The sequence below is a fragment of the Mus caroli genome, chromosome 1, assembly GCF_900094665.2.
Source record: "Mus caroli chromosome 1, CAROLI_EIJ_v1.1, whole genome shotgun sequence".
In the NCBI taxonomy this organism is placed as follows: Eukaryota; Metazoa; Chordata; class Mammalia; order Rodentia; family Muridae; genus Mus; species Mus caroli.
Genome location: NC_034570.1, coordinates 125824474 through 125839437, shown reverse-complemented (window position 1 = coordinate 125839437; position 14964 = coordinate 125824474). Strand labels below are relative to the sequence as shown.

The 14964-nt window shown below is 50.5% G+C and overlaps 1 protein-coding gene across 6 annotated transcripts in view; it reads left to right on the top strand.

Annotated features, from left to right (window-relative positions):
* Positions 1-278: 278 nt before the first annotated feature.
* Positions 279-14964, top strand: part of Adora1 (adenosine A1 receptor) — a 36309-nt gene continuing 21623 nt past the window's right edge. The window contains exons 1-2 of one of the 6 annotated variants that reach the window (XM_021156557.2): positions 279-510; positions 1325-1722. In XM_021156557.2, the coding sequence (XP_021012216.1) occupies positions 1382-1722 (341 nt within the window). In that variant the 5' untranslated portion in view covers positions 279-510; positions 1325-1381. Of the gene's footprint in view, positions 511-539; positions 600-640; positions 1076-1264; positions 1723-14964 lie in introns of those variants that run through there. The other 5 variants (XM_021156550.2, XM_021156535.2, XM_021156542.2 and 2 more) reach the window with 5 other exon arrangements.

The window sequence follows — 14964 nt, the reverse complement described above, 5'->3', positions numbered from 1 at the left end:
CCCTCTTGAGTCCCGCAGGTGATTAGGGCTTGGGCTGTCCGCCTGCCGCATTGAGAAGGGAGGGAGGGAGTAAGGGAAAGAGGGAACACGGGAGTCGGCACCTCGGTACTGTCCCTGTCCCGAGGCCGGATCCATACATCACACCATTCGAGACGCTCACGTTTTCCCAGCTTTTCTCACACTGAATCACTTCCTTTGTTTAGAGGAGGGGGTAGGGGAGGAGACGGAGGGCGACGAGGGAGGGGCCCGCGGGTGCCGCCGCCGCCCCCGCCCCCTCCCGCTCCCGGTGTGCGGAGCCCGATTGTCACTCAGCTCCCGCGCCGGGGGCGACGAAGGCGCCGGCGCCAGAGTGGAGTCTCGGCTGGCTACCACCCCTTGGACCTAACTGGCTAGCCCTGGGATCCCCTGGCATCCTCGGAGGGAGCGACTGCCCAAGGTTTTGAGGTCTGGGGATACTTGGCTAGACAGTTCAGGTAGCCAGGAGCTCTGCCAGCTTTGGTGTGACCTTGGGTAAGTCTGTGGCTCAGTTCGTGCATCATGAGTGTGCAGGAAAGGGGTGGATGAAATGACTGGGATGTCCCCCTTGGGGCAGTCGATGGGTAAGGATTCTGGGCAGAGCTGGAGCTGGACCAGGCTACTATTAAGAATCGGGCACCAGCGGCGTCCCAGGTGGGTGGGCACAGGGTAGGCGTGCGCGCACGCGGGGAATGGGAGCCCGTGGACCCGCCAGGTCCTGGGCTTAGTCCCTCAGAATCACGCCTGCCATCCAGTCCCAGGTACGAAACAGGGGCACTACCTCTTTAAAGGCGTCCGGGGCTGAGCCTCTGCCACACCATGTGATTGCTTGAAAGGCCGGGCTGGGAGCGCAGCGGCGGGAGCCAGGAGAACGATGAGCCGATGCGCGCGCGGTGCCCAGAGCCCAGCCCTGCCCGGCGCGGCTCCGGAAAGCCGCCCGGGGAACTTAGGGCAACGCCTTTGGGACCCCCTACTGGTTGGCAGGCAGGATGGTGAGCTCCTTGCCTCTGGGTCGGCGGACACCTGTGGGCACTGTGGATGCACAGGGGATTCTTGTGGAGTAAGTGTACAGGGAGCCACCTCACACCTGATACAAAAACCAGTGGTGGAGTGAGTGCTGCTATTTTAAGTTGCTGAATGGAACCTCTAAGGACAAGGGGAGGGGACAGAGGTTAAGCAGATAGTGAGCCTGAGTGTCTGGCCAGCTTGGGCAGGCACTGCATCACTTTACTGGGGCACATCTTCGCAGGGCTGCCTATGTCCCCTCCTTCCCAGGCTGGCATCCCCACCGCAGGCTTCCTGACCACAGGTGCTGGCCTCGCGCCCCAGGGCGCCTGTCTGCTGATGTGCCCAGCTCCTGCCCACCATGCCACCGTACATCTCGGCCTTCCAGGCTGCCTACATTGGCATCGAGGTGCTCATTGCCTTGGTCTCTGTGCCCGGAAATGTACTGGTGATTTGGGCTGTGAAGGTGAACCAGGCACTTCGCGATGCTACCTTCTGCTTCATCGTATCCCTGGCGGTAGCTGATGTGGCTGTTGGCGCCCTGGTCATCCCACTGGCTATCCTTATCAACATTGGGCCACAGACCTACTTCCACACCTGCCTCATGGTGGCCTGTCCTGTCCTCATCCTCACCCAGAGCTCCATCCTGGCTCTGCTTGCTATCGCTGTGGATCGGTACCTCCGAGTCAAGATCCCTCTCCGGTGAGTTCACAGCAGCCCAAGGTACTCTGTGCAACCATGTGTGGGGCTTGGGGATGAGCGAGAGAAGATGAAAATACATAAGCCTCCTAGTCAGCCAGGTATTCTCCGGGCATTTGGATCCTAGCCCAAAGTGCCTTCCTGGGCTCTGTATAGGGATGCTCAGCAGAGCTGCAGTGAGAGAAACAGGAGGGGCTAGGTGTCAGAGAATTACCATCCTGACAGTGCCCATGACCTCAGTGCTGGAGCCTCTGCAACCAGAGAGTCTGAGGGAGCAGGTGAGGTCGGGCCTGGAGTGGGACTGGAACATTTGGAAGGGTCAGCAAGACAAGGGACAACCAGTATAGGCTTGTGAATGATCTGGGTTCCTCCAGACTGGGATAGGAGAGAAAAGCTTCAGGAGAGAGATGAGGACATGCGGAGGGTGGCACACCAGGACTCAGGGTGCTGCTGCTTCTTGGACCAGACCGAGCTGGCTTCCGGAAGGCACTGTTTAGCTCACTTGTTCAGCAAATGTTTCTGTACCAGCCAACTCCACCCTCCATGCTGTCCTGCTGAGCCCAGAGGGCTAGTTGCCTCTGCCCGCCCTCCCCTGAGGCAAGGAGCAGGCTGGTGTTGCCCTTCCTGTTCTGGCTGTTGCCTGCAGAGATGCTTTTGCTGTTTCTAGGCAGCTCAGGGTGGGAAGCCTAATGGTGACAGCCCTCGTAGTGGGGGGTCCATCTCCCTTGAGGATCCCTGCCCAGGCCTACCAAGCCATAATCTTGGCACCAGGCACTGCCTGGGTCACCAAATGCCAGCAAGTGCCTGGGCACCCTGCCAGGAACTGGCTCTGCTGGGACACTCTTTTGAGTGTGCTTCCCCCTTCTTTGAATTCTTGTCACCAGTAGGTTCTCTAAGGGTGAGCTTTAGCCATCCTTTAGCACCTGCTGTTTTATGCAGCTTCTTTCTTCTCGTATCTGGGACCTGGGGCCTCTAGCCTCACTTGGCAGTGTGCCTGGGCAGGCCTGGGCACCGGTAGTCCTCCCTTTGGTCACGTTTAAGCATGTTTCACTTTTCCCAGCCTCTTTTCGTGTCACACGCTCCCTTGATCCCTGTGTCCAGTGAGGGAGGCGGGGCAGGAACTGGAAGAGAGGAAGCAGGCTCACGGGATCTCCCAGGAGCCAGGTGTGGAGAGCGTGATCCGTGTCCTCTCTCTGATTCCTGGGCCTGGAACCCTGCTGTCAGCCTCTTCCCTATCGCTCCCAGCCTACCTCCCTCACAGCCACCAAGGTTTCCCAAGGAAGGTGGGGGTACAGGCTGCTGCTATTCCAGGGGAAAGGAAACAGCCCAGAAGCCTGGCAAGCTCTGTTCCCAGGGCCTTTCACGCTGCCATTAGCCCCGGGCTGCTGGCCTGTACCAGTCAAGCTAGTCTCAGTCCATTAGATGGGCTGGGCCTCAGTGTTCGACCATTACAACAGTGTGGCCACATTAGAAATGCACGCAGATGGGCAGACAGAGGAAGGCTGCTCAAGAAAGTCTTCCTGCTGGGTGGGTGCCAAGGCAAGTTAAAGGCCCTGTCCTGATGACACAGAGGTCACAGATTTCAGAATGTGCATTCCTACCCCGTGGGCCTGGGACATTGAAGTGGCCGTGCTGTTGGGAATTGCAGGCTCATTCGTCCCAGAGACAGCTGAGGCTGCTTTGAAGCGAGTGGTGGTGGGGTCAAGGCTCTAAGAGTTGAGGGTGAAACACAAGTTGAATTTAGTGCAGGCCTGGGAGTGAGTGCTTTTATGAATGCCTAGCTGTGTCACCTTGGGAGAGTCGCCTAACTTAACCTCTTGAAACTTTAATTTCTTCATCTATAAAAGGGGACAGACATAGTAATATGGCTGCTTAGAGTTCCTGGAAAAATATATAGCAGTGACTATTATTCCTGACATTTATTGTATGCAGGCTGTAACTGAGAAGTTTAGCTTCATTATTAATAAATGCCTTGAATTGAGACTGGAAAGGTACAATGTTTTCCCCAACCCAAACACATGTGCTCTTAAATGGACACACACACAACCCAGCCCAAAAAGGTGTAAAGAACTGCTAAGTTATATACGTACAGGATTTCCCTCTCTCGGTGGACTGCCAGTTCCTCAAAGGCAGTAACCGGGGCAGCGACAACATCTTGTCTGTCTCTGTGAATTACCCACAATGCCCTGCAGCAGCAACAAACATATAGTCTTTGATACTCTGGGTTTCCAAGTCACGTGGGTGAGTCTCAAGCAGGCTTTTGGGGAGTGTCTCTGTCTTCTTGCTGCAGCCTAGATCTGTCCTCCATTCAACTTCATGGCTCTGCCCATAACTGTCCCCCCTTGTTCAGCAGTGTCCCTGCGAGCACTTCCCTTACCTCCCTCCCCCTAGTGAAAAAGAGCTTTCTCTCAAGTTAAAGCCTAGCTTCCAAAACAAGGTTCATTGGCCAAAATGCTGATCACTCTAGAGCCAGGCCTGTCACCACTCAGGTACCCTTCAGGAGGTACAGAATGCTCTGTATCTTTTGGGCAACTGGAGTCTATGGGATGCCAGGCTTTTGAGCCCTCAGGCACCTGGCTCCCTGCCCTGATATGCTAAACAAAGGTTGCTGTGGCCCTGGGTTGTGAGAATAATGCCACTGAGTGTTGGTGAGCTGTGTCTGGATGTAGGAGTCAGGTACACCTTTGCAGAGCAAGGATTAGGCTGGTCAGTCAACCGCAGGTTTTCTTTCTTTCCACTTAGCAGAAAGCCGAGAGTAGAGAGAGTCACCTCACACAGCGTGGCCCAGTTACGTTATTTTTGAAGTTGAAATAGTTGATTGTCAATAATGTGTGGCCCTTTACATGTTGTGCACTACCCACCCCCGCTGGGTAACTGAGCAGTGATTCCCTTCCCTCCTAGTGCCAGGAACTTTTCACCGTTCATCTCCCTACCTCTTCAGCCAGGGCTGTCTTGGTACTCTGTCATAATTTGGTGTCTGCTCCAGCGTGCTCCCTGATTCTGTGAGAAGGCTATCCTTGGCTAGATGGGTGGCAGTGAACGGTGACAGGGGTTTGTGGGTTAGACCTGAGTTTGAACCCTGCCGTGTTACCAGATAACTGTGTAGCCTTAAACGCCTTCCCACCCTCCTGGACATTTCTCTGCCTTAACCATGTCTGCATTCAAGGTCACGGAGGTGCCTTTTGGCTCTTACTCTCTGTGGTTCTTCCTCCTCCTGGTTCCTGCCAATGCTGTCTTGGGAAGCCCAGGCAGGTTTTATGTTGGGATTTTCCACTCCTAGTGATTGACCACGTGGTAGCCATGTTTCGGTTTTGTGTCTATTTTATCTCATTGATTGTTTGTAGCCTCTCAGTAGTGGAGGTTACAGAGGGCCTCATTCTACAGTTCTTCAGATCAACTGAGGTCAGAGGCCTGAAAGATTCTGTAATTCTCCCAGACAAACCACTTGTCAAGATCAGCGTCCAGGCCCACTCACGGATGCTTCTAACCTGGAAGCCCAGTGCTCATGCTTGAACCCAAGCAGCTGTCTTGCAGGACATAGTTCCCGATTTCCTCAAAGCTGTCACCAGGTGCTTTGTTCCCTCTTACTTTGGCCAGGGAGTGTTTGTGCACTGTCTTGGCTCACACTCAGCACCTCCCGTTCCTCTTCAGTCTAGTGGGCAGTTGAGTCTCCGTAAGCCCTGCTGCTGCCCACAGCTAGAGGCGTGTCTGGGAGGTGAGGTTTGTGGGGTTGAGCATGGAGAGGAGAAGAAATCTGGGAGATTATGATGTGTTTGCTTTGGGCCACTGATCTACCAGTCCCAGATCTGGGCTGGGCCCCGTTTATATACTTATTTATTTGATAATTAAAAATGGTTCATGTACTACCAACACCCCAGTAGCCATCTCTGTGACCTCTGTGTCCCAGAACAGTTCCTTTGGGTCTCCATCTGCTTCTAGAAGAAGCAGGTTGTCTCCAGCTGCTCTGTCTAAGGATGCATTAGTCATAGACTAGAGTGGATGAGGCCAAAAAGCAGGCAAAGGAAGCCAAGGAGAGGAAACCAAGAGACAAGGAGGACTGCATTTGTTTGGGGTCACCAGGCTGGGAACTCTGGGCACTTCCCAAATCAGACTCTAGTGTGGAAAAAAAGGCAGTGGGATGTGAGGGAGGTGGCTTTGCGTTTGTGCTGGGGCAGCTTGCAGGTGCTTTTGCTACATGCATCAGAACCAAGATAGGTGGCTTTCCTTGCAGGGGTGTCTGAGTTCATTGGAAGGGTGAAAGCACCCCCTTTCCCTACAGTGCGATGACTTCCAAAACGCCTTTGTGTGCTTGAGGGGCTACTTGTACTAAGGTGCCTCATGGAGATGCCTGTCCACCCAGGGCCCCTGGAATGGAACCTTAGGGGCTGCATCCTATTATCTGAGAGCATCAAAACACCATGCTGATTGCAAGGAATGCAGAGAAGAATAAAGACAGACGAATTCCCCAGTACTTCTTCCACCTACAGAGGACGACTGTTAACATTTTGGTGTTCCAGAAAAAATTTCCACACACGTGTATATATTTAGCTACATTATTTTTGCATATGGCATATAGATATCTATATATGGTTTTAAGTCCCATTTTTTTCACTTAACATTACATTACAAACATTTCCACATGTCAACTAAAATTATTTTCTGAGGGCTTTTATGACAGTATAAGATTGTATCATTATTCATCTTTTAAGTTTCATCGAAAATAGCCAACCTCAGGGAATCCACGTCCTGCTCCTGCCAGCCTGGTTCACTTTGTCTGTTAGGTGCTCAGAGCGGATGTGTGCCTCCTTCCCTATTGCTTCAGGCCCAGGGAGTTTTCTCTTTAAAACTTCTCTCTGGCATCTGGATAAGCACCAAGAGACTTAAGAGTGTCCAGGACTCTCGGCTTATATCCTCAGCTATCTTCCATATCTGTCGTGCTGTGACGCGTTACATATTAACATGTGTCACATTTGTTACAAATTAACACTTGTGTAGCACATTTAAAAAATATTCTTAAATAGGTGGCTACTTTGAAAACATTGTTATTGTTATTATCACAAAAACCACTCCAGAGGCTGGAGAGATGGTTTAGCTGGCAAAGGTAGTTGCTGCCAAGCCTGATGACCTAAATTCAATCCCTGGGGTGTACATAGTGAAAGGAAAGATTGAACTCCTGAAAGTTGGCTTGTACTCTGACCTTCACACAGGTACCCAGAGTACCCAACACACACACACACACACACACACACACACACACACACAACACACACACACACACAATAATGTATGAATAATAAATGTAAAGAAATGAAAATATCAAACAATCAAAAAACCAAAAAACAAAAAAAACAAAGCACTTCAGTGATTCACATGGTTTCAAGGGTCAGAGCCAAGGTCTAGAACCCTGGATTGAACCTCCGAGTAATAGGCTCGCCTCTGTCTGCAAGTATTTTCATATGAGGCTAAATATTTCCCAACTCCTTCATCCTTCCTCCCTTTTCGCATTTCACCTACTCTGCGACTTCCCAGGAGGCATCTGGTGTTTCTCATCCCATTTGCTCTTCCGAGCTGGAGGGCAGGACCTTAAGGGTTCGGGAGCTAGTCCCTAGTATCCATTCTCTATATTCTGAGCCCCGGCCATTTCGTTTCTTTGTCTTTTATTGAGGAACACAGTCTCCAGAATGAAGGGCTTGGGGTGTGTGTGTGTGTGTGTGTGTGTGTGTGTGTGTGCTATTTCTTGGTTGGCCCAGTTGGACAGGAGGGCATAGACGCAAGGGACAGAACAGAGGTGAAAGAAGCTGTCACTCATAGCTCCTTGGGTGGGGAATCACTCCTCTACTAGAACCCAGAAGATGTTGCCAGTTGTTATAGAGCAAAGGTGGTGGGGAGGGGGAGAGGAAGAGAAGGCAGTGTGTGTGTGTGTGTGTGTGTGTGTGTGTGTGTGTGGTCTTTTCACTTGTCTCCCCTTGGAAACACTGGCTTGAAGATGGACAAGATGAGACAGCTAGAGAAGAACCCCCATAACCCCAAAGAATAGATTGGGGTAACTTCTCTTACCTGGCAGGGTCGCAGAGGTGTGGGGTTGGGGGGCAGTGCCAGGCACCCGGCTGCACTGCAGGCACAGAGAGATGTTCATCCTGGTCCACTCTGCCTGGGAACTCAGCAGCTGTTGTGATTATGGCCTTCGATAGATCAAGCTTGCCATGGAGAGATTCCTGGCCTCCTGTGTTGGGAGTAGGGATGGCAGGAGACTGAAGCCCAGCGAGGGTCTGTGCTTGAGCTGGAAGCTGGTCCCTACCCCACAGTCTCTCTCTTCAGCCCAGGTCATGTGGGAAGATACCCTTTGGAACTGTCTTCCTGTTGTCGCTTGCTCTCAGAACTTGTCTGACTTTTGAGAAAGAACGGTGGCCAATCATTCTCACTTGTCTCTATCCAGGACCCTAATGCAGATAGGCCTAGTCCAGGGGTTCTCAACCTTCAACCTTCCTAATACTGTGATATGGTTCCTCATGTTGGGGTGACCCACAACCAAAAACTATTTTTGTTGCTACTTTAGAACTGTAATTTTGCTCCTGTTATGAATCTAATGTAAATATCTGATATTTCTGATGGCCTTAAGTGACCCCTGCGATAGGATCATTCAACCCCCAAAGGGGTCGAGACTCCTAGGTTGAGAACAGCCGATCTAATCACTCAGTCATTCATTCAACACTCATCGGAGCCGCATGTGTTCCAGGAGATGCTATGGATACTCAGGACTCAATCATTAACAAAATGGGCCCTTTGCAGGGTCTGCTTTCTTATAGACTGGAGGAGAGGTGTCAAAGCACAAACTTGAGGCTTAAATCCTGCAGAGCATCAAACGGTAAAAAGTAGGAACAACCAGGATGAGCACGATTGTTTCTACAGGATGAGGTCTAGAGATGAGGAGACTACGTGCCACACAGATATCAGAGAGACACCATGCCCAGGAAGAAACCAGAACAAAGGCCCAGGGGTAGGAATGTACTTGAGGCATTTACACACCATAGGGAGGCCTGTGTATTGAGATGGGGTGATAAGAGGTAGAGGGAGGAAGATAAGGAGTACAGGCTGACACACATGGCTTGCCCGCCTCTGGAAGTCTTTTGTTCTGAAGGAGATTGCAGTCACTTTACGACTAGGAACAGAGAAGGGACATCATCTGGTCCCTCAAGGCTCTTGTACTGAACATGTGCTTCAGGGCCAGGGTGCAAACTAGAGACTGGCCAGGAGCTATCGCGGTGGCTCAGGTGTGAGGGACGAAAGAGGCTTGATTCAGGACAGGAGCAGAGGAGGTGAGGCCAAGCAGTTGACTCTGAGAGTGTATTCTTAGATGTATTAAGTAGGGATTTCATACAATGAGTGCTTACGTTGCAAGCATAAGTGCTTACGTTTCATACATATGGCGCAGCTAACCTTTGTAACATGTACTGTATGTTCTTAGTCACCACTCCGATAGAAATTGAGAACATTCTCTGCACCCTAGAAGGGTCTCTGTACCTCTACTAGTCAGTACTCTCTCTCCCCAACACAACCACTCTGACTGATGTCCCTCGGGCTTGTATTGCTTGCTCCTAAGCTTCTATAAACAGAAACAAGCAGTGCCCACCCTTCTGCCCTGGGCTTCTGAATCCAGGCATGATGGCTGAGCTTCATCTCTGTTCCTCCCTTACTGCTGTTAGAATTCTACTTTATCAAGAGCCAATGGATTTGCATACCGATTTGACGACTCCTTATCTTCCTCCCTGTCCTTCTTATCACTGCATCTCAATACACAGGCTTCCCTGTGGTTGTAAAGTACTTTCCTACCTCCAGGCCTTTGTTCTGGTTGTTTCCCTTGCGTGGTGTGCCTTCCCAATGTCTGTGTGGCACCCTTACCTCTAGAGCTTTGCTCAAAGATACCTTCTCAAGGAAGCCATTGTCTACCTTGTAACCCTTTCTCCCCAGCCCCAGCCTAGCCATTTTACCTTTTGACACTCTACATGAATTAAGCCTCATGTTTGTGGATCTCAATATAGATTTAATATGAGGAAGACTCAACACAACCAGTTTTCATCTGGAGAATGGGGTTGCCATCATCCAACATGGACAAAGCTTCAGGCGAGTCAGATCTTTGAACCAATAGGATTTCAGTTTTGAGCAAATTGAAGGTGGAGTGTCTGAGCATGCATTGGGCAGTTAGGGAGAAGAATAATATCAATAAGGAGACCCAAGGAGAACCTAGATGGAAGAAGAAAACACAGATCTCAAGGCGGGAGGGTCCTGGAAGCCAGATGTAGAAAGTACATCAAAGAGAAGCAGGCGATTGGTTATTCCAAATGCTGCAGATTGTGACAGGAGGCCTGAGAATCACCACTGGACCTGGGTGGCTCAGCATGGGTAACAGGGACAAGAGCAGTGGAGGGAGTGGGCAGACAGCTGGAGTGCAGAAGGCTCCATAGAGAAAAGGAGCAGAGGATTGCTGGCAACGTTACCATCTCAGGTTGCAAAAGAAGCAAAGTCCTGGGAGCAGCAACCATCAGAAGCGAATAGGGCTCTTTGCTTTGTGTTGTTTCTGAAAGTAGGGGAAGGCCAGCATGTCTGTGTGCTGGCTGCAGTGGTGAAGCCATGTCCTAGTGTAACACGAAGGGCTGGAGCTAGGGCAGTTTTGAAGAGACCAGCTGTGGGCAGGCTGCAGGGCCATTCGAGGGCCTCTGGCAGACCAGGGATAGACACTGGTAGGAGTCTTCTCATGAACTGGGGAAAGGAGAGGGATGTTAAGGAGAGCAGCAGATTCGAAACCCTCAATTTTCTAGGAAACTGGTGATGACTAGAATCCAGAACTCTATCCTCGCTGGGGGCGGCAGGAATGACTCCCTGAAGCTCTCAGGGATGAGTTTGAAGTCTTCTCAGCTTTGCGGTTATGAGTTTAACGCTAGCCATGATCGTCTGCACAGGCACAGGCATGGAGGAGGCAGTCTGTCCTTCAGCAGTTCAGAAGTACCGGATCCACGATAAGATAGGGATCTTATCATGGTTAGAGGCTGGTTCATGGTCAAGAGCTTGGATTTTATTCTACATGCTTAAGCCTCTGAGTGATTGAAGCAGGGAGTGACCTAATTCAAATTACATTTTAAAAGGGGAGGAGGCCACGAGGATGGACAGAATTGGATGGCTATGGCTCAGTAGGGTTAGGACCAACTGGAAAACATTTAAAGGAACCAAACCCACCCTTTCGTTTGTGGGTATTGGTGCCAAACCCCTGGAAGGTGGCAGTGCTGTTGTTAAGGATGAGGAGGGAGCTCAAGGGTTCTCCCTTCACATTCCCCATCTTGCCTTAGCAATAGAATCCTTACGCTCACAACTAGCTTCCTGGGCACCTGCAGTGTCCTCATCTGCCCTCTTCCTACCTCCTTCTCAGGAGGCCACTGGCTTCCTCAGGCTGAGAGCAGAGGAAGGACAATAGGGAAATATGGCTTTGGTCTTCCCAAAGTCTTTCCAAGACATTGCACATCAGGGGACTCTGACTTTTGGCCAGTTCCACTCAGAATGGGCTCAGTGGCTTCTGGGGTTCTACTTTCTGCCCCAAATGTATCCCCATCTTGAAGGATTCTTTCCTGGGCAGGGTGTCACCAGAGACCCATTTCTCTCCTGTATTGCTGGCATGTGTTTAGGGATGTGTTAGCCATTTGCACAATGGTTGTCACCCAAATGACCACAGTCCTCTCGAAGCTGCTGTGGGGCACTGAGTGGCTAAGTCAGCAAGCAGAAAACCCTTCCCCAGTGGCAGAGAAGGTAGCATGATGTCGTCCTAAGACTGGCACAGGGAATCTCTGGGTTCCAGCCACCCTGGCTGTGGTGGTCCTTCCTCACAGAAACAACCTCTTTAGCCCCCTGGATCTGAGTGGGCTTTGCAGAGTGACTGGCAGGATTGGTGTGGGTCCTGCCTGCTCTCAAAGACAGCTGGTTTCCCATCTCAGCCTTCTGTTCTTGGGGAGCAGGCATAGGGACCACAGCAAGGTAGGAGCTGTCAAGCCCCTTTCCTCCTTTCTACTCCCACAGAGCCAAGGGCTATGATGCACGTTTTTCCCCTGGGCAGGCAGGGGTCACAGATCACCAGCCATTCTTTTGGGACTTGGGTACAAGAGAAGGAAAGTTCAAGACAGCTCTTTACTCCTTCCCTCCTTCTCCCCATCCCCTTTCTCCCCTCACCCCTCTTTGAAGATCGTGGGTCTCGTGTGTTCCAGGCTGATCTGAAACTCACTGTGTAACTAAGAATGACCTTGAGCACTTTGATCCTCCTGTCCCCACTTTCCAACCGCTGACAGCCACGTTTTCAATAACCCTTTCAGAGGCATCTTCCTCCCACTGCTTTACAGGGATGCCTTAGTGGCACCAAGGATAGAGTGCGGTCTCCTTGGGCAGATAGACCTGTGTGAAGGTGGTTAACATTTCTGCTTCCCATTTCCTCTTCTCTGAAACAGTCTCCCAGCGCTTCCTTTATCTGCATGGTCACCTGCATGCCAGAAGAGAGCATCAGATCATATTATAGATGGTTGTGAGCCACCATGTGATTGCTGGGAATTGAACTCAGGACCTCTGGAAGAGCAGCCTGTGCTCTTAACTACTGAGCCATCTCTCCAGCCCCCCAGAGTTTGCTTTTCATAGGGCACTTTATGTTGCTACTGTGACCCACCCTGGGCTCTGGTGAGTGTCAGAGGCAGGGTGTGGGTCCTCCCACTGTCCTGTTCATGATTGCCTGGAACATATCTGGCTGGCACTTAGTAGGTAATTTAATTCTTGTCTGTGAGTATGGGAGTGAGAGAAAGCATATCTGTAAGAGACCAGTAGTTTATTGGGGATTGAGCAGCCAAGGCAGGAGGAAGCTGGACAGACAGACAGTCCATGCTTACCTCAATAGGGCAGATTTACATAAGGAAACTGCTCTTAAGAGTTCAGAGCCAGAGAAGTGAAGTCTCCAGGCTCCCCTTGCAAACAGGAGCAGGAAGCTCCTGGCCCCTGGGCTCTCAGCTGAATCCTCTCTGTTTATGAAGCCAAGTGTGGTGACACTTTCTGCTTCTAGAATGTGAACCGCCCTTCCTGCACCATCCTCCCAGAGTGTTGTCCTCCTGTCGGGAGCTAGCTTCCCAGGGAGTGGAGCAAAGGTTCCCTTGGGGGTTGGCAGCTCCTTGAATTGTGTCTGGACCGGAAACCATTCACTGTGTTTAGGAACTCACCGTGTTCAACAGGCACTGGCAGCAGTGCCCTGTCTTCCGTAGAGGACACAAACAGCCACCCCTCGTGATGGGCTGTGATAGAGAGCTCCCTGGTGACATCATGCTTACAGAGCAACTGTGGCCCCAAGGACTGATGACCCTATAGGACTGAGGGGTGTGAAGTCACGCAGCCCCTGCATTGTCTTCACCGGCTCTGCAAACCAGAGAACACTGATTGAAGCATCTGGGTCTTTCTCTTATGTCCACACGCTCATTTCTCTGCACCTCAGACCCTTGTTCTCCAGGGTCCAGCAGGGTCCAGATGAGAGCCCAGCCAAGGGATTCCACTTGAGCCTTCCTGCTCAGCACACTTCTCCCTGTTGTGGGGACATTGTTTCCTTATCAAGCTACCCAGTGTTCTCTGACATCATCAGTCCTCAAGGACACAGACCAGTGGTCTAGTGAGGATGTTGACAAGGGCCAGCTGGCATACTGCCAGGAGGCCTGAGTAGCCTGGGTCACACCAATACAGGCTAGGCGGTCCCCAGCCAGCCTCTCACCTGTGCCCCAGGCTGACGTCCTTTGCCCCTCAACAAGTAAATTTTTTTTTATTTTACTGCTTAAAGATTTATTACACACACACACACACACACACACACACACACACACACAGACTGAGAATGGAATCTGGGTTCTTTGTCAGAGGGCCTTAACCACTGAACCCTCTGTCCATCCCTTCATTTTGTATTGCTTACTATTCTTACATTGGTATAACGTTTTAGAAATTATTTATCAAGCTGAGTAGTATAACGCTATTTCCATGCAAGTCTGAAATGTAGTTTGAGCATCTTCTCCCCTTCCCCACTGCCATCCCACCCCTTCCTCCCCTCCCTGTCTCCCCTTAGTTCCCTGAAGGCTCCTACATATTTTGTTGCTACTTTCATGTCACCCACTAATGAGAGAAAAATGTGTGGTTTGTTTTTCTGAGGCTGACTTAAATTACGTATTATAAGTATCTCTGGTTGTGCCCATTTTCCTGAAAATGGTGTAACTTCATTTTTTGTGGCTGAAAAAAGAATCATGTGTGTGTGTGTGTGCACATATGTGTTGCCTCTCCTCTATCGATTCTTCTGTTAACTCCCGTGTTGGTTCCATAACTTAGCAGTTGTGAACAATAGGAGGAAAACTCTGGAAGATTCCTGGCCATTATAGAAACATCAGACATTAACACCATCTCAGCCTGCATGGCACTAGCAGGAGGAAGACAAATAGCAACAAACAGGAGCCCTTACCCTTCCTGGAAATATAAACTCATCCAGTCACTATGCGAATCTGTGTGGAGGGCCTTTAAAAACTAAAAATAGGACTAGAGAATGACCCAGCAATACCACTCCCGGTTATTTACCCAAAAGAGTTCAGTCAAGTATTGCAGGGATATTTGCATACCCATGCTTATTGCAGAACAGTTCACAACAGCCAGTCTCTTCTTATCCAGGCTGTGGAGCAGAAGGCGTAAAAGGGGATTTGTCTTGAACAAAACCTATAACTTATGTATATGAGTGCATGAATACCTGTAACTTGTGGATATGCGTGCATAAACACCTGTGACTTGTGGATATGTGTGCATGAACACCTGTAACTTGTGGATATGTGTGCATGAACACCTATAACTTGTGGATATGTGTGCATGAACACCTATAACTTGTGGATATGTGTGTATGAACACCTGTAACTTGTGGATATGTGTGTATGGACACCTGTAACTTGTAGATATGTGTGCATGAACACCTGTAACTTGTGGATATGTGTGCATGAACACCTGTAACTTGTGGATATGTGTGCATGAACACCTGTGACTTGTGGATATGTGTGTATAAACACCTCACACCTGTCCATTCATTAAGCCTCCTTTTTACATGTGTGTGTGGGGGGTAAAGTGGGGCATGCCATGGCATACCTGTGAAAGTCAGAGGAGAATTTGAGAGGTTTGGTTCTCTCCTTCCACCACGTGGGTTCCAGGATTGAACTC